The sequence below is a fragment of the Etheostoma cragini genome, chromosome 9 (genome assembly GCF_013103735.1).
Source record: "Etheostoma cragini isolate CJK2018 chromosome 9, CSU_Ecrag_1.0, whole genome shotgun sequence".
Taxonomy (NCBI): Eukaryota; Metazoa; Chordata; class Actinopteri; order Perciformes; family Percidae; genus Etheostoma; species Etheostoma cragini.
Window position 1 is genome coordinate 10,139,350 of NC_048415.1, and position 20,630 is coordinate 10,159,979.

At 39.2% G+C, this 20,630-nt stretch overlaps 1 protein-coding gene across 18 annotated transcripts in view; it reads left to right on the plus strand.

Moving 5' to 3' along the window:
- The window catches only part of ptprsa (protein tyrosine phosphatase receptor type Sa), a 230,675-nt gene that overhangs the window by 96,047 nt on the left and 113,998 nt on the right, over positions 1 to 20,630 (plus strand). For all 18 annotated transcript variants that reach the window (XM_034882191.1, XM_034882194.1, XM_034882196.1 and 15 more), the window contains one exon: positions 8,724 to 8,932. In XM_034882191.1, coding sequence (XP_034738082.1) covers positions 8,836 to 8,932 — 97 coding nt within the window. In that variant the 5' untranslated portion in view covers positions 8,724 to 8,835. The remainder of the gene's footprint in view (positions 1 to 8,723; positions 8,933 to 20,630) is intronic.

A 20,630-nucleotide genomic window follows, 5' to 3' on the forward strand; every position in this document is an offset into this window, starting at 1 on the left:
TAAAAGCCTCACAAGTCTGGGTGTTTATTGGAAGGACAGTGCAGCCTTATAATGCTCTGAGTACACCCATTTCCGCTGATCAAACTGAGGCCAACACCTGGAGAAAAACAAAATGTTGAAGATTCAATGGGCTTCTGGTAATTTGGTCTTAAATCTTTTTGTAAACCCCCGGTTCCTTAAGGAGGTAGTCTGACAAGGCACTCGTCTCATTCTTTCAAAAACCTAGGAAGGCTGCCTGAACATTGATGAGACAATCATCATCACAAAACACCAATGTGTCTAAAGAACAATTTTGAGTCATAAAACTTCTGGTAATTTCCAGCATTTCTTTGCACCATGATCTCTTTTTAAAAGGCACACTGGAGCTCAAAAGGCTTATAATATCCCTTGGAAAGGTTATGGTGATCCCAGGGGGACAGTATATGGCTAGCACAAGGTGTCTCCGAGGTGTTAAGCACCATTTGTGGGTATGGGAGGTTGGGAAAAGTTGTGGGCAAAGGCTCATGGGAAAACTACTCCAGTGAGAAGTTGCTAGGGCAGGGCATTCTAAAATCTCTTACTGAGGTCACGGCAGCGCAGTTCTCCCCACCTATGCAAACAACCTTCACTTTAAGCATACAAGGGTGCTAATGTGTTGCCATAACAGCAAATACATTTTACATATAATATGCTCTGGAATTTATTCTGGACGTACAAACGTCCAAATATCAGTTGATTTTGTTGTCCTTGGATGCTCTTGCAAAGACAAGTGAGTCATATGTACTGGAGACTCTAAATTCCCTGTAATTGGGAATATGAGGGTCTCTTTAAAATTCTGCATGCCTCATTTTACAGTTTCCTGAACATTCTGTATTGCAATTAAGAATCACATTTTACCACCCCCTCCCCTGGCTCGGACTTTTGTACCTAATATCAAACATGCAGGGTCACATTTGTTTTCAGAAGAGTTTGGCTCTGATCTCTGCACACCTGTTGCACGAGTGCAGTTTATTCTACTGTTGCATTTAATCTCGTCAAATCCTAAGGTTTACAATGTTAATGTTACAGACAATATTTTGCAACATGTATGAATATGTTTTCCTTGTCCTAGCTCTTCTCTTTCCACTGTGGCTTCTTTACACACGATAGCTAATGACAGGTGCACCTTGTTTTCCTCTGGCACAGATCTCTTAGGATTGAGTTGATGGCAACGAAGGAGTGAAGCTGGGAGGTAGATACACACTAGGGCATTTACATAATAGTTCTGCAGTTCCATGCAAATTCATGTGATTTCCTACCAAACATCTGCAATGCAAGCATAGTTTAGTATGCATGAGTTCGAGGGGGGAGGGAAAGATGTGGTGAGAGGAGGGATGGAGAAAAAGAAAAAAAAGATGGAGGATTTGAAGGACGACTAGTTTAATCAAGGATGTATTTTTTAGAACCTAAACACAGCTTTCTTCACACAGACACAGACACACAATATATATTTTACACTGCCCCCATATGCCTCTCACCATTTAAATTAGCTTTTGGGTATCAGAGGACATTGTGAACAATCTTGGGCCCTATCTTGCACTCAGCGCAGCACATAAACGGACGCACGTTTCTTTGCTAGTTTAAGACCAGTGCAGATGTCAATTTCCCATCCAGCACCCACAACCTTTAAATAGCAAATGCACCTGTGCCCATCTGTGCACCCATGAGCGTTCTGGTGTGCGTGTTCAGGTGCATTCTTGGCGTAATGCTATCTTGAGGTAGCGGAAATTGATCGTGCCATTGACTAACATTACCTGGTTTAAAGTCAGTATATCATTGCTTTTTTAACAGCGCATTAGTAAAATGGGCCTAGGTTTTGGCACAGCGGGCGCACACTATGCTAAACTTTCTTCTCCTGGAAATCTCTCTTCCTGCTTAGCAAATCCGCCATCAAAATTGCAATGCGCCAAGGCACAAACGCGCCTGGCTTTCACACACACCCATGATTAATTAAGACAAAGTACAACTCTTTTGAACAATGCGCCGGGCGCACTCACCCATATTCCGCCTTTAAACTACCAAAATTGGATTCGTACACGGGAGGTGCTTCATATCGTGCGTTTAGCGCTTTGCTTTAGAATGTAGGCAGGATTCTAATGCAGAAAGCTAAAAGGGTGCAGTGAGCAAGAAAGATTGAGAGGGAGGGAGGGAAACCTTACCAATGACACATGGAATCAATACTGTTTCAGTACTGATTTCAGCAGGGCGAAAAACAGATGGTTGCTATATAGAGGTTTTATAGCTGAGGTTGGGGCATATGTGTCTGTGTATATCTCTGCTTCTCACAAACATGCATACATAAATATATGGGCACATAAATAAGTTCAGTTTAAGTTATTACGTACTTATATGCCAAATGCACACATAAAAAGCAAAAAAACAATATAAAATCAACTGAATCCATATTCAAATGAAAACTTTAAAATTGAAACTACTAAATGTACATATTCATGCAAACAATAATACATGTTATGTCTCAAACATGTATATATACATACTTACACAAACTTACACATGAAAAACGTTGTTTACAGAGGCACAAATAGACAAGCAGAAACTTATACATACAATATACAAATAACCTACACATGCTACAATGGACCTGCATCTTATGTGTGTGTTTTGTTGGTCTTCTGAATGGTATGAATCAATGAATGGCAGTACAGTGGTTGATGTCTAAGCCTGTAACTCGTGGCTGATGCATTAAAACTTCTAATGTAAGAAACTGCAGCCGGAGAGATGGGCTGAAGCGTGAACATAAACAGCACATAGCAGAGTTTAGAGGAGGCCATGAACAAGGCAGCGTTTGTATCAAAATTTAGTGTTTATCCATCATCCTACAACAGAAAACGGCACAACTGACACATTGAAATCAATGAGGGAGTGATTTCATGTCATTCTTGTGGATTTAATGTTACCAAAACATTTTTAGAGCCACACAATATTGTCCTCAAAGATTAAATTGATCTGATTTTTAAGTGGAGTTCAGGTTGTTTTTCTCCCCCTACATATACGCTTTTTGGTGGGGTATGCTGCATTGTGAGATCCAATTACCACACCCTTTAGTTATCAGAACAATCGCAGCGCTGCATAATTGTGCCCAATTTTCCAGATGTGGAGACAGGAGCAAGTGTTGATTGCCTTAAACATGTACACAAAAAATTACACAGCAACCAGGCTGCTCTTGTGCAGTTTGGAAAGTGAGAACACTGAGCATCTATATTACCTGGCTACCAGTAGGATTAGCCTAAACAACATTGGATTACTTGTCACAATAAATATTTTCAGAGTTGTGTACGTAGTTACTAGTCTACTGCATCTAATTTTTCTTCAATGAAAAAGGTAACACGTTGGTGGAATGGTATTCTAAGTTGTCTGATTTTGGAGACACCTATGCCCTTCTCTTCAACATTCAACATTTACATATCTTCCCTAAGTAATAACTAACTTTGATTTTAAAATGAGTTAGATTGTTGTGCACCACTCAACCTGATTCAGCACATTCCTAATAGGAAGAAAACTTCTTCTTTACATTTAGCAAATGTGAAATTATCGATTGTTGTTTTTTTGTAATATATATATATATATATATATATATATATATATATATATATATATATATATATATATATATATATATATAATATGAATAGAATTTTGTAACCTGGGAAATAATTAAAAATAAACAGATTTGTTTAAGGTAATTTGATACAACCTCCTCAAAGTTGCTCACATGGCAGCGGGACCAATACCCATCCTTTAATTACCCAAGAATTAACAACCGCCCTGCCCGGTCTGCATCAGGGAGTCACAGTAAACAGAGAGTCTTGAGCTAGAATATAGATGTTGTTGACACACACGCCCTAGAAACCAAACAATGTATCAATGCATGAAAAATGTACTCCTGCATAAAGTCCTGTCCTGTTTTTTTTTTTTTTGGGGAGTGTGCAGGGGTTCAAGACTAGACACAGATAACATATTATTCTTTTTGAAGTTCTAGACATCAAAAACACTGTTTTAATCATCAAGCCCAACAAAATTGTGTGTGTGTGTGTGTGTGTGTGTGTGTGTGTGTGTGAAGGGGGCTTACTGTTCACCTCCTAAAACAGATTATTAATGTGGTCCTTCAGGTCATAAGTACTTGTTTTTCCCCTCATAAATACAACTTCACATATTTGCAGAGTGTTTTTGTGGGAGGAGCTGTCTCTAACAGGAAGGTGTGTATGAGTGGAGTGAAACATCCTGGTGTATTAAAGTCACTAGTCGTATCTCTTCTCGAGAAATGATACCGTATACTTGCAAGGGATTGACTGATACTGGTTTTTCAAAATCCAAAACCTTTCTTTAAATGCTTTAGTAACTTATTTACTAAAGTACAGACTTTCAAACCGAAGCAGAGGAACAGACACAGAGCTGTAGCACAGCCAAAGTAGTGCACTTTTTTAAATTAATTAACTTTATCGCTTATCAGGAAAAAAATGCTGATATAAATGATCTGCAAACTGCCAAAATATGGTCTTTCCCTAATTCTTATCTGTACCTTCATTTACTTTGTAGAATTTGCTAGGTCCTTTTTAATTTTTCTTGGCCCATTGTGGCCTGTGTGTAGCTGGGCAAGTCCATGCACCCAGTTCACATATTTTGGTCCTTCCTTCATTTCATGCTTATGGTGCAAATTTCCCTCTTTCCTGCCCTTCGCTGCCTTTCTTAAGCTCAGTAATCAAATGCATTAGTTTCAATATTGCATTGGGAAATGACCCACATTTGAAGCTTGACCATGTCAAAGTGAGAGTCCCTGATAGCCAGTGACTGCCCCCACTCAATTGAAATTGTTCTGGGTCTTGGCTGTAATTACTGGAGCCTGGCAACTGGTTAATATCTGGAGTGATGGCTGGATGTTAAAAAAGATATTTCGAGCTACATAAAGAAGTTCTAGCTTCAAAATATATTCATTGCCCATCAGTGGGAATAACCTAGAATTTATTGAACAGACTTTGTCACAGTCAAGCTGTCAGTCTAACACAGAAAGTGAGCAGCACATTTTATTTCTTTGCATGCATTTGCTTAAAGCTGTTTAGAGTATTAAATGGTAACCATTTCCACCATTTAGTTCCACTTGATGGCAGAAAGACTTGTGAAAATTAAGTCTAATAAGTAAAATAATGTATGAGTTACATGCTAGCAAATACTGAACAACACTGGTTTTCCATTGGGGTTGCACTTGAAGAATGAAAGTAATTTTTCACTCGTCTGGTTTAGTGGACCAGCTTGTGGGAAAAATAAGCTCAACTTGTTGCCATACAACTAATCTTCTTATGGTAACACTTGGGAGTTGTAAGTTAAGTACTTTACCACAGGGCAACTTTATAATACCACTGCCCTGTAAATTGTGCTACTGAGAATTTGATGATGCAGCTCTGTTGTCACAGGTTTGCTAATAATGATCTCCCTCTCATTACAAAGGCTAACGGGTCAACAGAAGCTGGTTTAGTGTGTTAGCATACAGTATTAAGTTACTGTTTCCAGTGGTGGCAAATGAGGGGGTACTGCTTTTACTTGTTCAATGCTTATCTTATGCAAGCTTAACAATCACTAACTTTTGATAATTAGCTAGATTTCCCTAAGAAATTAGTAAATTGTTGCAGTTCTTCTAGTTACGTTGAAGTACGCAGGTAATGGTTTATCAATCGATCTGCCTCTCTGATAGCATTGCCAGACCACTAATTACTCTCTTGTTCCTCTGCCCATTTTAAAAGGCTGAGTGATGAATACTTTTAGCCAGAGGTTTTCCCACTGACGTACAAAAAGCAGGACAAACTGTTGTGCTTTTTATATCGTCTTCCTTTTACGCTAATGGCTGCTTTAGGAACATGTTGGCATCTCTGTTTAGAGTATTTGTTGTTACGGTTAAAACTTTGCTTTGGTGAGGTTTTAGCCTTTCCCTATCCCTCAGAGCATATAAATAATATGTGTAGGCATGAATGTATATTCTTTTTATGCTTCTTTATCTATTCTTATTTTTTTTATTCACAGTTCAGAAAAGGCAGCGTTAAGCTGTGTAGACACTGTCTGTGGTTGAACCGGAGCACACACTTGGCCTTAGGTTATGTTTGGCAAGGCCCTTCAACAACAATAGCTGTTGTAATTGTGTTTTGAAGTTTGTATAGCAACCAGAGGTGGAGATAGAAAGCCATGCCCTAAAGGGAGGGCCATAAATCATAACCAAGGCACTTTGTGAGCAAAGATAGAGTAATTCCCCACAGGCACGGCAAGATTCCCTCTCCACCAATGTTTACAATCGGAACAATAGGGGCATCATTCAGAAGTCTCCTAGATAATTTGATACTCAACCATTCGCTCTATTCATGTTTATGTATTTCCCTCTGTTCTCATTAATGACATCACCTGCCCTCCAGGCCAAGAAAAAGGGAGGGTTAAAAAGAAAAATAACAAGCAAGGACACACATGTTGGTCGTGTGTGTACAGTATTGTGTTGAAAGATGAGCTGAGCTCCTGAAAGACACCCACTTTTTTCTGGCATGGCATTGGCACAAAAGACCTATTGTTGATTTATCCCTTTGTGTTTTTGTAAGTGCACGTGTGTCACGCGTTCTTGAATTTATCTGTTTTGAAGTTCAGATGTGTAAAATGGCAGTGTTTTCAGAGGCCAGTAGCTGTATACTGTGTTTGCGTTTGTGTCATAAATTAGGTCTGCTGCATGCGTTTGTGGTTAATTTTAAGTGTGCCTGCTGCTGCATTGTCTTTCTGTTTCATTTCGCCAGTTAAAGACCTTGGTCCAATAGCTGTGAAGGGTGGGGCGCTTGTATATGCCTGCTGTCTGAGGTGCTTGGTTACATTGCAATTAGCTGTGGTTGTCTGCCTCTCCCACAAGGCCACAGTCACATACGTAGCCCTGTAAAGCAGCGGCGTATATTAACCTTTCAACTACTCCACCAATTTAGCAGCTTGACATGGTTGACATGATCACTCACTTTTTTTGAGAAAGGTGAAGCAATTTATAAATTCTGACTGTATATAACTTCATTCCATTGTTGCAGTTTGCCTGTAAAGCTGTCTGTCTTAGCCTGTATACTTTTGATCCTGATTTCATCTGAATGATAGAGATTTTAACTGTCAGTCAGTTAAGCTATTTACACTGAGTTCACATTTCAGACTCTGAAAAATATAACTTGCAGTGAGTTTGCTGGTAAGGATTTTATAAAGTGTTCAGGGACAGTTTAAAAGTGGATGTTTCATGGTTCTAAACGGCAAACCTTTGTTGACAGAATATTATCTTTAACATTGACTTTACCCAGGAAAAGAAAGTTGCTTTAGGGCATCCACGATAAACTGCATGCGGTCTGCACGGTTTGTACTATATGTTGCCCTGTTAACCACCCAGTATGCAAGTAATTAATCTCAATTCTTGAGAGTCGCCTTTGCCCCTTGTGTGGGCTCAGCTGATTAGCAGCATCCCTCCAGCTAAGAAGAGTGTGCAAGATTGTCTTGCACAAGGACACTGCGGCAGATCAGATTCTGACACGGGGGCCTAAACCTGGGTCCTGTCATCTGGGTCCTATGAGAAGGAACAGTTTTGTGTTTACGACTCGTTTGATGACACAGACATTGGATTCATTATGAAATGGACAAACTCATTAAAATCATGTCATCAATGTCTCTCACGTCTCTTTCTTTATCTCTTTACTCACGTCTTTTTAATTAAAGTGTGTGTGTGTGTGTGTGTGTGTGTGTGTGTGTGTGTGTGTGTGTGTGTGGTGGGAGGCGTCCCCAGTCCTGTGTATCTTGGGGGATTAATGGCAATCTGACTAAAACAAAGAGACAGTGCCTGAAATATCATTGGGTTCCTTTGTAATTACAAGGCATTGAGATAAGCAAATAATGACAAGATCCGGCCAAATTAGGAATAAAAAAGAAAGAAAGAAAGAAAACAGTGACTCCCTGCTAATTAAGGGATGTGAGAGGACCCTGGTTGACAGACAGGGAGGTTACAGGGTTTGGTGCATGTGACATTTTGCTTCCAGTAGCGTCAACAACACCCTATTACCTTCCTTACATTTTTTAGCAGCAATGAGAGGTTGTGGAAAGCTCAGCTGACTGGCCTAGTCTGTTTGTTTTTTCTTTCTTAATCAAAATGTCCTGTATAGATAGATAGATAGTTATAGTAGATAGAGTAGATAGATAGATAGATAGATAGATAGATAGATAGATAGATGATAATAAGGGCAGTCCTTCTCATTTTCCCTGTCAAATTCTCAAAAAGTAATACATTTAGTTTGGCACCATTTTATTTAGGCATTGTTCTCCCATCTAGAACGTAAGTTACGGAGGTAACTCAAGTTTCTATTAGTATAGGCGTAGCCCTCTAAGGGCTACGCTATTGGGTTTATCCCTTCGCCTGCGCATGCGCGAAGGGATAAACCCAATAGCGTAGCCCTTAGAGGGCGAAGCCTATACGAAATAGAACTGTTGCAACAATCAAACTTATTATATTGTTTTACCTCAATGTCCCTGAAGTTAAGTGCTAAGTAGGCATGTTTCTTATGTGCGTTAACATTTTTATTTTGACTGTTTAATGTGGAAGAACAGTATGGATGTCAACCAACCCCCCTTGGATAAAAAGAAAAGGAAAAAGGGAATTACAAACATGTCTAATTTTCCCCGTCTTTCTTCCTGTCGTTTTGCAGAGTGCCAAGCCGTCCTGCGTGAAGATCCCAACCTCGGCCTCGGCTCTCCAGCCAGGTCAAAGATCAGTCCCATCCCCACCCTCCCTGCCCCCCCTTCCCTCCTAGAGCCAAGATGGCCACCAGCGGTGCCCCTCGCCTCTCCTTGCCAGTCCTGCTGCCTGCCACCTCTCTGCTGCTATCACTGCTGCTCACTGCCTCCCACGCCTTATGTAAGTATCAAGATTCTGACTGGAGAACATTTCCTTCCTGGAGCCTTTCATATGGATAGTTCAACTGCTTTTTTCCACTGTCAGTTTGCTTTTGGTGAGCATGAAAAGGCATGTATTACTATCTCAAATTGTTGATACCTCATCTTGGAAAGGCTGTTTTCATCTCAAAAAGAAATGTTGTTTATAGGATGTTTCTGCTACTGCCTTTAAAAAATAAAAATGTCAAGACAATCTTAAGAGCTAGGTTTGACTTAAGTAAGTGGCATCTGCATTTGTATTTTTAATATGCTTAATAATGAGTGAGCATGTAGGACCTCCATGATTTTGCTCAAAGGCTACAAGGATATGTAGCTGCTGATAGACAAGTTCGCTTTTAAAAAGACTGAACATTTTTCCATTATGGATGTCTGAAAACATTTACCATTTGGACAGATGCATACGCATAAATTAAGCTCCAACACTTGATGAAACCCTTGATTGTAACAGAGGAACGTCAGTTGACTCATATCACACAATGTCAACTCCTGCTTAGGATTTGGGCCTTTGGGTTTTATTGTTTGTAACTAGTGTGTGTGTGTTTGTGTGTGGGTGTGTGGTAGGGGGCAGGTAAGTGTATATGTATGACATGGTGAATGTGTGTCCGTCTGTAGATCATGGTGTGAGCATGTGTGTGTTGGAGTGTGTGACTGGCAAATTCATGCAACATTTGAATGATGTGTGTGCAAATTTTCCTCAGTGCTTTTGTCTGTGTATTGTATGTGTCTAAGGAAAGGCTGTGCTATAACAATGTCTCATTTTGATTGGAACTAGTCTTATCTTCCCCCTCCTCTCCATCTGTGCCTCTCTTGGTAAAACCTTTGCTAAGGCAAAAAGAAAAAGAAAAAAAAGAAAAACAAAGTTTCTTCAGTAAGTTAATTATTATAAGTCAATAAAGTGCTTTTTAAAAGAGGTATACATACACCCTATATGCACTCAAATTAGAAAAACGCAAGATGCGGTATTCAGATGCAAACAAACCGCAGAGGTAGATTAAGTTTGCAAAGAAATTATCAATTTAAGATAAAAAGAGACAGAAACAATACAAATTGTGAGCAAGACAATCAAAATCTGTCTTTAAATGTCACTTAAAAATGTCATCATACCGAGCCAATGCAACAGTTTAGGCATACTGCTCCACAGCATATGTGCCCCAACTGAAATTTTGAGGAATTTGAGTCTTGCCGAATTTTCTGACGTGATTTGCGAGATAGACTGGATTTTTTTACCGTGTTTCATTTGTCAGAGTTTCTGACATTCAGTGAGTGTGTTATTGGTGGTTCAAGATAACATGACAAGGACTTGATTTTTGTCATGTTGCAACAGAGCTGCCTACTTTTGATTGCATGGTTGTTTGAGTGTTGGGTAGAATAATTTGAGTGCCTTTCAGCTCATGAAAACAACTGAAAGTACACCTAGACAGATTTCAAACAGATGTCTTTGTTCTCTTCCGTCTTGACTTTTCCGTCTCGCTGACTGCAAGGCCACACACTTGTTTTCAGAGTGACAGAAAGGAAAGGCCCAAAACCTCCTTTTCTTAACATGTAGACAAAGAAGAAGAGAAAGTTTGTTGCATCTTCTTGTCTTCAGTTTAATGCCAGATTCACTAAGTTAGACCTGAGTTTTTCACCTACACTTCAACTTATTTATAGCCCCTGTTTGCTCCCCTTGGTTTAAATACCATTCAGTTCAGTCTGTTTCGTCATTGATGGAGATTAGCTTTCCACACTCTCTCGGCCACTCTCTTTTAAGCCTTTTTTATGGTTAAATTCCACGGTGTAGCCACGCCGTCGCTCCTACGGTGTTGTGATCCTTTTGGACTTCTGCGTCAGGGTTGAACGTGTTTCTTTGAATTGCAATGCATTTCACCCGCAGAACAGTAGGGATTGTGTTTTCCGAAGGGTCAATAGTGAAACTCTTTGTTTAGTTGTGTGTGTGTGTGTGTGTGTGGGTGTGTGTGTGTGTGTGTGTGTGTGTGTGTGTGTGTGTGAGAGAGCAATGGAGAAAGTGTCTTTTCAACAAGTTGTGACTTTACAGTCAGAGAAACAAAGTGTTTTCCCTGTTCTTTCTGACTACAGTGGGAAATCTCTAGCAGGAAAAGTTAACCATCGCTTTGATTTTATGTTATTTATGGAGAAGGGGAACCAGGAAATGAGTCGGGGGAAATGCAACGCTACCAAGCCACGGCCGAGTGATGTGCGTGGCCGTAACGTGTAGTTTTTTCAGGCTACGGCGTAAAGTCTGGCTTAGACGCAGAGGGGTCTGCGGGGTAAGCCGTCAATTCTACGCAGAACCATAAAGCGGCCTTCACACACGCACACGCACACGCACATACACTAACAGCAGGGCTCTCTCCCCTTCTGTCGGCATCTGCCAGTCTATGTCTGTTCTGCCTGTGGATATGATGATTGTTTTTGTTGAGCTCCCAGTCTGTCTCATTGTCTCTTGCTGATGTTCACATGTTTATTTTTTCTTGTCTACCCCCTTCTTGGCACACACACACACACACACACACACACACTCCCCACTGTTCCGTCTCATCTCTTTTTGGGGCCACACAGAATCGCCCCACAGTTATATCTGGAAATATATGCACACATTTACAGTCTACCTCCTTGTGCTTTCTCTGATTGTCTTTCACACCCACATGCACACACACAGACACACACATGCACACACTCACACACATGAATACACTAAGCCCAGTGGTGCAGTGGTGCAATTATATTTACTCCCACCTGGTGGACTGAGAGCATTGAGGAGTGGGGGACAAAGACACCAACCCCCACCTTGTATCAACACTTACCAGGTTCTAACGACAAACACACACACACACACACACACACACACACACACACACACTCAGTGGATGCCACCCTTTTGCAGAAAAGCCCAGCTGAAAGCATGATGTCATCCCTTCCTCTCACACCCCTCCCTCTCTCTCTTTGCCCTCCATCCCTTCCACTTAAACTCATAAATCACAGTGAGAAAAAGACATTTTTAATCAAAAGAAAAAGAAAGATGGCTTAATAAAGCCGCTACCCAACCGTAATAATGTTTGGCTCCTTGTTTGTGTACATGTTCACGTCTGCATGTTTGCATGTAATTTTGCATGCATACACACGTTTGTGTTTATGTTTGTGTGTGTGCGTGTGCGTGTGCGTGTGCGTGAAAAGGCTGCATTATACGTGTGTTATATGTGTTAGGCTTCACCTGAGCTTTGTCATAGGTGGCTATAGAGCATATTCACCCAGAGACTTTTCTAGCAAAAGAAAAGATAAAGACCAAACCATCAAGCTATCGCCATATGTGTGCATCCATGTTTTGTTTTTGTTTTTCTCCAAAACATTAGCCAACTAGTACATTCTTTACTGTTTTCATAAAACATGATCAAAGTTGATAATAGTTTCAATAGTTTTGAAAATAGTTATAGAATATATCTAAAATTCCAACCCAGGGTGGTTTGTAGTCATGATTAAAGGGGAAAAAAGCTTAAAACATACACAAAGACCCAATACAACTGAAAGTTCTTAGAGTAAACTATAAAAAACAGTATATTAGACAGTCTTTATTTCATTTTTTTATTTCAAACGCCCAAAGGTTGTGTTTCTGTCACTGTAACACAGGCTGATTAAAATGTCTCTGTTGATATTGAAAGTGTAAGTAATTACTGAAATTATTAGACAAAATATTATGACATCCTGTAAAGAGACACACACACACACACACACACACGTAAATATACACACACACACACACACACACACACATATATATATATATATATATATACTGTATGTATGTATATATATATATATATATATACTGTATGTATATACACACATACACACCAGACTCCACAACAAGACTGTACAACAACAAGACAGCTCTGCTACTTTTAACAAATCCAAGTATGACAAGTCCTATAATTTAATTGAATATTCAGATCTGCTTTAAAAGCTACAATGGAAATTGTAGCGTTTTTTGTTGTTGTCCTTTGGGGTATGATGAAGGTGCAACAAGAAGCTGTGTTTCTGTTTGACAGGGAGACAAGCTTATTTTTGTGTATTCTTTTCTGGCCTTTCACTTCCGCCTCACTTATTCCTCCTCTTTTCTTTTGGCCTTTGAGTCCTCAACAGTAGCATTCTTGGCAGAGTACTCGTAATAGTAATTGGCCAGAACTCACAGTGATGGGGTGAGGGTGTTCAATTATTTATATTCCTTTGAAGCTGCCAATTGAAAAATAAAAGAAATGCGGCCCCTTAGTGGAGCTGTTATTTTTTGGTTCTTGTTTCCTACATCTCAGTCTCTGTCTTTCCCTCTCCCTCACTCAATGCTTATTTTTTTGTAGTCAGATGGCGTTTGAGTCAAACACTGTCATGTTAATTCTGTCAAATTCAATTTTATGTGTATCTTGCTGTGGCATTTTTGGCCCCATACTTTACTTTTTACACAGTTTTCCACTCAAATGAGGAGAAAACTAGTTAATTTTTAATTGAGATACAGGCGTGAGTCCCTGCCTCAAGTAGCCTGTTGGCACTGTCTGCATTCTGAGAGTTGTTATAGGTTGAATTCTCAGAGCTGGACACTTACAAATGGTAGAGGTAGAACATTTGGATTTAGTGGTGCAATAAACCATCTTTCCTGTTTTTTAGAATACCTTTCAAAAGACCTAAACCTTCAGTTTTGCATTCATAATAAAGTTGACAGTTTTCTCTAATCAAAATTTAAAATTGGTGTGCTCCAGGTGTGAGCTTTGGGTGCATGTGCAGTCAAAGGACTTGCTTGCTGGACATGTATGAATGTTTTTCGTACAGGACGGTTAAACATTATTGACAAGAAACCTCCACAGTGAATTGACTTACAATGTAGTGGATGCCCATTGACTTACAATTTGGTTCCGAAAGTTAAAACATTGTGGCAATAGTATTAGAAAATATTGAGACAATGCAAGTTCTTTTATTGAAATGTACCTCTAAAAGCACAGTTTTGGTCAGCACAATTGATCAAATAGCTGTCCCCCAAGCTTGCATCTATAGCTTCGGTGATACTTATACTTCTTTTTTTGCCATTTTCTTTCTTTCTGTCTCTTTTCAGTAACATGCTCCAGTAGTTTGAGCAATGTTATATGAACTCAGTTTGACAGAACAATAGGAGTGATTGAAGTGCGTGAAAGGCGCTATCCCTCTGTGTTTTTTTTTTTTTTTTATGCCAGCAGAGATGAATTCAACACACCACCAAGGTGGCTTTTAAAATTGTAATGCCTTCAATGCTTTGATGACCAAGTTTAGATTTAGAAGGTTTTTAAAACTCCACCCAGAGAAAGATATTCCTCAATGCCAACTGTGGATCCAATATTCTTTCAAACCTTCTTTCTCAGACTACACAGGTGGAAACATTTCCTTGTATATAGCTTTACTTGGATTTAATTAAAAAAAAGAATAGAAAGAAACGGTGTGGGTTTTTGTTTCTGAGGGTATTTTACCTGGAGAGATTTGTGGTCTTTAGTTTCTTTACTCGTGTCCTTTGTTTTGATTAGACCTATTGCACCTTTGGCAGTTAGAGGTGTCCTCTTCATTTAATGAGCCAACAAGTATGTATCAGTTGCTTGAAGTGATTCTCTAAATGACACAAAATTCTTCCATTCCACCTCCACTGTGTGCTCTGTTTCCAATTTTAAATCAGACACCTACTTAAGCTTAATTCCCCTTCTCTCTCTCTCGGAGGAATTTAGCCTATTTACTTCCAATGGGCGGAATGGTACTTAGTGTGTTTCACTTTTTTCTTAGCTTTCAACATTGGTTTCAATGGGACCAATTTGTGAAAATTACTAGTTTGCCACTCTTTTTAAAAATGCAGCTTTGCTGTGACAGCAGTGTGGTCCGGCAAAGTTTTTCACCTCTAGGTACTCACACTCCAGAACTTATTTTATACCGGGTTCCCACATCCTGGCACAAGTCCCTCGTGGACTGCAAAGCCTGAGCCTTGCGTGTTTGCCTGGAGTGCAGTCAACATGGATGGCAAACTGCATGATGCAATGGGGAAGGCTTTGCACAAAAACATCACATCTTTACTAATTACATGCATTCATTCACCCTAATTAAACTGTCACTCTCATTCAACAGTAGTGAACCAAATGGAAATACATTTTTCGGACAACCATCTGTTATCCACCCAAAAAAGAGACCATATGCTACATGTTAAAAGAAAAAACAACTCTTTATACAAAATGTATGTTAACAATTTCACTACAAAGTGACACTTGCTTTTATAATTTCTAATACAATTAAAGAGCTTCCAAAAGGAATAAATCATTAAGAAAATATTGCAGTGGTCTATACAGTTACTACGATTGGGTATTAGTTAACTTTAACATGAACTGTACATTTATAACAATATAAATGCTTGCATTAGGCAAAGGATTTTAATGTTTTTTAAATGCCAGAAGCTCTTGAATCTCATTCAACTGCTGTACGTTTTTCAAAATCAATCAGCTTGTTTACATTGCTCGGCAATGTATATGAGCTTCCTCCCCTTGAGCTGAAGAACCAGTCAATTTATGTAGTATAATACATTAATCAAGTAATAGTTAATGCTCATATGTTCTCAACTTTACAATAAGGCTATCAAAGGGGCATTTATAACTGTTTAATTATGGATGAGTAATGCTTATTCAGTATTATTTTACATTAACCAAGTGACCAGTTGTGGTTGACTAATGCTTATATAGCATGCACAATAATTTATATGGGTTGGGCTTTAAGTTAATGGCTACATGAAGACAAACAAACAAGCATACCTCCGCATGGAGATATGGGGGCTTTTCACTGTTCTCACAAAAAAACTCCATATTTTGTTGTATTGCACATTGCTGCAGCTCCTCTTTCCACCCTGTGTGATGAGCTCTCTGTTTAAGCTACAGACTGAGGCATCACACTTCTATTCCGTCTTTGTTTGGAGACGCACATGCGCAGTAGCAAGGTAAAGACTACTACCCAGTCAGAAGTAGAGTATGAGGGAGTGCCACGCTAGCAGCTAGGCGAGCATTATGACGTGTGTTACAAAGTAACGCATGTTTGTCCTGGAAGTAAAGGCTGGACTACAATAGAGATGTCTGGAGCAGTTTGTGAACAGTATTTATGTTGGAGATGGGACGTCTCTTTGGGCTTTTTCACTTTTCAAACCTATAACGTGCACAACAAAAATGTATAACACAATAGTGGAAAGGAAAAAAGCCAAAAAGCATTATATGAGCACAAATACATGACATGACAAGACATACATGCTATCAAACATCTTCATCAACCACCTAGTAATATTAGGGAAATCCCTTAATAAGTAAACTTAGTTAGAAAAACATGAGCATTGTTAATAGATGTTTATTAGACACCTTATGTAACTGTAATTAATGGTTAATTCATGCTTATTAAAGCATTAAGTAATGCTAATGAATATACCCTTATTGTAGTGTTACAATTCTGCTTCCTAAAAAGCTGATCTATATATATTAGACAAAATAATCCTTATTAAATTTTTGAAAGGCAAATATAATTTTAAGACACTATTTAAGGTTACAAGATGGACAATTTTCCACTGTGTGAACTGCCTTCTCAGTCCAGGCGGTACAAACTCGCTTTGAGAATTATTATATTCCCAACTGCTTGGTACCCCAGCTGCCCCAAGAGCAAATCCCAATTAGCCTTTCTTCCTCATATTTTAATTGGAAAAGCCACTGTTTCATTAACACTTAAGCTTGCACAGCCATGGTAACGGTTACATAGGAATGGAACCTGACCCAAACATGCCCTGTGCTTTGATTGGTTTAGACATACAGTTTGTTATCTGACTGACATGCTTATTTCAAGTAAACATTCAAGCAGTTTCAGAAATTCACAGCTCACCAGTGCAATCATCATCACATGGTTTTCCGCTTCAGTGGCACTATGTTAAGTGTTTTGCTACTTTTGTTTCATAATAGGCACTATAGATTTTGACAAGTGCTATTATTACCAGGTTTAGCTGATACTATTTAATGGAAATGTACTGCCCTCTGACAAAATTAGTTACATGATAGATGATCTCCTATTAGGCACCACATTGTTGACTAAATGACAAAAATATTGTTATTGTTGTTCATCTTCTAGGTTGGAGTATGTTGAAGCCGCCATAATTGTCCATTTTTACTCACAAACATTTTTCCTTTAAGAAATTTGGTAAAAGTCTGACCAACTTTTCTCTCTCTTCTTTTTCTCGACTGGTTCAAGTTTTTGCAGTAGTCTGCTGGTCTTTGTTGGCAGTTGATTGCGTGTGACAACCTCCAGACAAGACAAAGCAAGACTGCTTTAGAGCAAAGACTTGGTTTCCATAGCGATGGCGCAGGCCCAGGCAGACTGTGAGAATTGGTCATGATTGATGTGGCTTGGTTGTTAAGGCCTGGAGGGGTGTGTGATTGTGATTGTGTCTGTTTGTATGTTTGGTTGTTGGTGTGCTGTTTAATCGGTCCACGTGAATGCCCATTTGGTTGAATCAATGTATCTTTCTATCTGTCTGTCATCCCTCCGTTGGTAGGTGTGTGTGTGTGTGTGTGTGTGTGTGTGTGTGTGTGTGTGTGTGTGTGTGTGTGTGTGTGTGTGTGTGTGTGTGTGTGTGTGTGTGTGTGTGTGTGTGTATGTGTGTGTGTGTGTGTGTGTTTGTGTGCGTGTGCGTGCGCGTGCGTGCATGCGTGCACGTTTTCTGTGCTGATAAAGGCTGATAGGGATAAATCAGATCCAGGATTGACTGACAGGCAGCTCTTGCAGCTTTGCTTCCTGCGCTGAGTCTCGATAACAGTTAAGCAGATGCTGCAATCTGGTTAAATCTCTATACATCTCAGAGGTCCACGTGGCTATAGTTCAACGTCATCTCTCTGCATGTACTATAGTCTATTTGACTTGGTCTTTTACTGCTGAACACCTTTCTTTTAAAAAAAAAAGTTTCTTTTCTCAAAGTAAATCATATTTAAATGAGTAGAAATGTTATAAAGTTTAAGTTAGACTTTGAAGACTAAGAAGGTTTTGCGGATTTTGGAAGCTAAATTGCTCCATTCTCTAGTCATTGGTTGTTGTTTTCCCAAGCAGTCAGTCTTGGCAGTGCATGTGTGTGTGTGTCATGTGTCTACACTCTGTTTTATAAGAAAATTAAGTTTAATCTCAGCCAGGATTAACTAGTAAATCAACTTTAAATTAGTAACACACAGTCATTCATGTTGCTCCATCTACTTTGGTAACATATTAATTGAGACCAGAGTATATTTGTTAGTATACTGTATACATAAATAGTGTGTATTAAGATAATGTGGCAGGAAGTGGAATGAAAATATGTGGTAATACACTTTTAAACTTGTTGCTTGTGTCAAGAGCAACTATGAGTACAACAGTTACAAAAAAGTAAATTGATGTCATTCTCATTGCATCCTCATCCTGACCATACCATATCTTTTCAGACTTCCACATGAATGGCAGGAGAAATTGGAAGTAGTTTGCTTGTAGTAGTACCACTAATTGTACCAAATGTTCTATTCAGACATTGCTAGAAAAAAAAGTATCTATGTGCTATGAAACATACCTATTTGTAGAAAGATGGATAGTGCCATTTTCCCAATGCTCTGCCTTTCTCTGCAAATCACTGAATGGCGGTGAGTCATTTTGTCTCCCACTTTGCTAATTCAGCAGATAATGGCTCCTATTTATGACCCAAGAAGCTTTTCTCCATCAATTACTGTATTAGTCATAAAGCCACTCCTCTCCCTCCTCTTACGCCCCCTCTACCAAACGACAACAGAAAATAAGTGTAAATGGAGCTGTCTCATAGTCACATACCCACCTCCCACACTCCACCACTTTATAATCAAAGTGCTGTTGTATTCTGTCTTATCAGGTCCAACAGAGGTAGCGGACAGTAGCAGGTGGTGGCTGTATTAGCTAAACAAGCGTCTGTGTGCACAGTGTGAGTTTTTTTTCCCCTTCCTGCTAGCCGGCCGTGTTTGCGAGGATCTTTTTTATTCTCTGGACCTTGTGAAGATAGCCCCCATTGCTGGTTATTTTAGCCCAGGCCATGTCCCCCTGCCAGGCAGATAAAGACAGGTCTTGTGTGCTTATCTGGGCAGTGCCGTACCTCCGTCTGTCTGAGGGAAGCTTGGGGAATAGAGAGAGACTTAGGTGGAAGGGACTAATAGCCACTGCGGGTGCAATGCCCTTTCAATGTCATCTCTGGTAACATAACACACACCGTTGGGTGGAGACTTTTGTACAAGGTACCTTACAGCAAAAAAGTGTTCTTTTTTAGAATAGGTAGCACCAGTGGGATCAATTGTCAAAAGCTCTGTGCCCTGTTTAACACTTGTATATTCAGAGGTCTATTCAGATGTAGAGGACATTCTAAAGTGTATTATGGGAATATATTTAAAAAAATTCCACATTAAATTGTACATCTTTGACTTATTATAACAATTTTTCTAACCCTAAAGATGCCCAATGAATAAAGGTGCTAATTGTAGCATTTTATTGTAATGTCAAATCAACAATTTGCTTGAGATATCAATACAAATACTGCAAACTGAGAAGGTTGCAAGCTTCAACACTACACTAAGGTGATAACATATTAATATTAGTAGTTATGTAACTGAAAGGGACTTATTTCAGGAAATCAACTAGATTGCTTTATATCATGAATTTGGGTTACCATACCTAATGTGTAAAGGGAGTGGTAATAGGATACGTCTTCCAAATAGGAAGCAACGGGTTACATTGGAAATCTTCCAGAGGTTGTAGTTTTTAGCAAATATACCACTGAACTGAGATGAAGGGGTAACGACATCTTCTATCTTAAAGGTAGTTTTAGTTGATTGCAGCAGGGACTGACATATCACATGCATATTATACTGTATATTAAGGTTTATTCTCAAGATTTAAACATTAAAGAGAAAAACACAGGAGTGTCCCACGTTTGATTGCCCACAAGAGCCAGTGTGCCCAAACTTCTTGTGTCCATAATGTAGACACTGAACCCACGCAATGTATGAAACCTTATGAATAAGCCTCTTATCTCTTTTTAAATGACATGGTATATGCCATCACTTAATATTGGAAATTTCTTAAAGCACTTTAATCCCCTACACCACTCAACACGTTCTACCCTGCAGTTACCAATGTTCTTATCCCAAAAAAAAGGATCAAAGTCAACTGTAAGTGGCAGCAGAAGACCAGTCTTACAGTCGAGGAAAAATAAAAAAGGTTAATTACTCTCATTAGAGTTCAAACAACCATACACCGCATACCTGTAGTAATTGCACTATAGTAGACATTCATGGGCCCACAGCCACAATCTCAACCCTTAACCCAATCTGGAGTTAAATTATGCAGATGATGTTTAAATCTTGTTAAACGGATTTAAACTACCTGAATAGTGAAAAATAAAAGAGCAAAAATAGATTAGAGAGAGAGAAAGAGACAGCTGAACTGAACCGTACTGATGTAATGTAATTATGTAAAATTCTATGGTTTGCTGTCTTTTGATCGTATCACGAAAAATCACTCTTATACACACGTCTGTGTGAAAAGTGACGGCAGATTATTGCATGACAGAAGTCTTATGTATTGAAATGTGGACGGAATTCTGTCGGCTG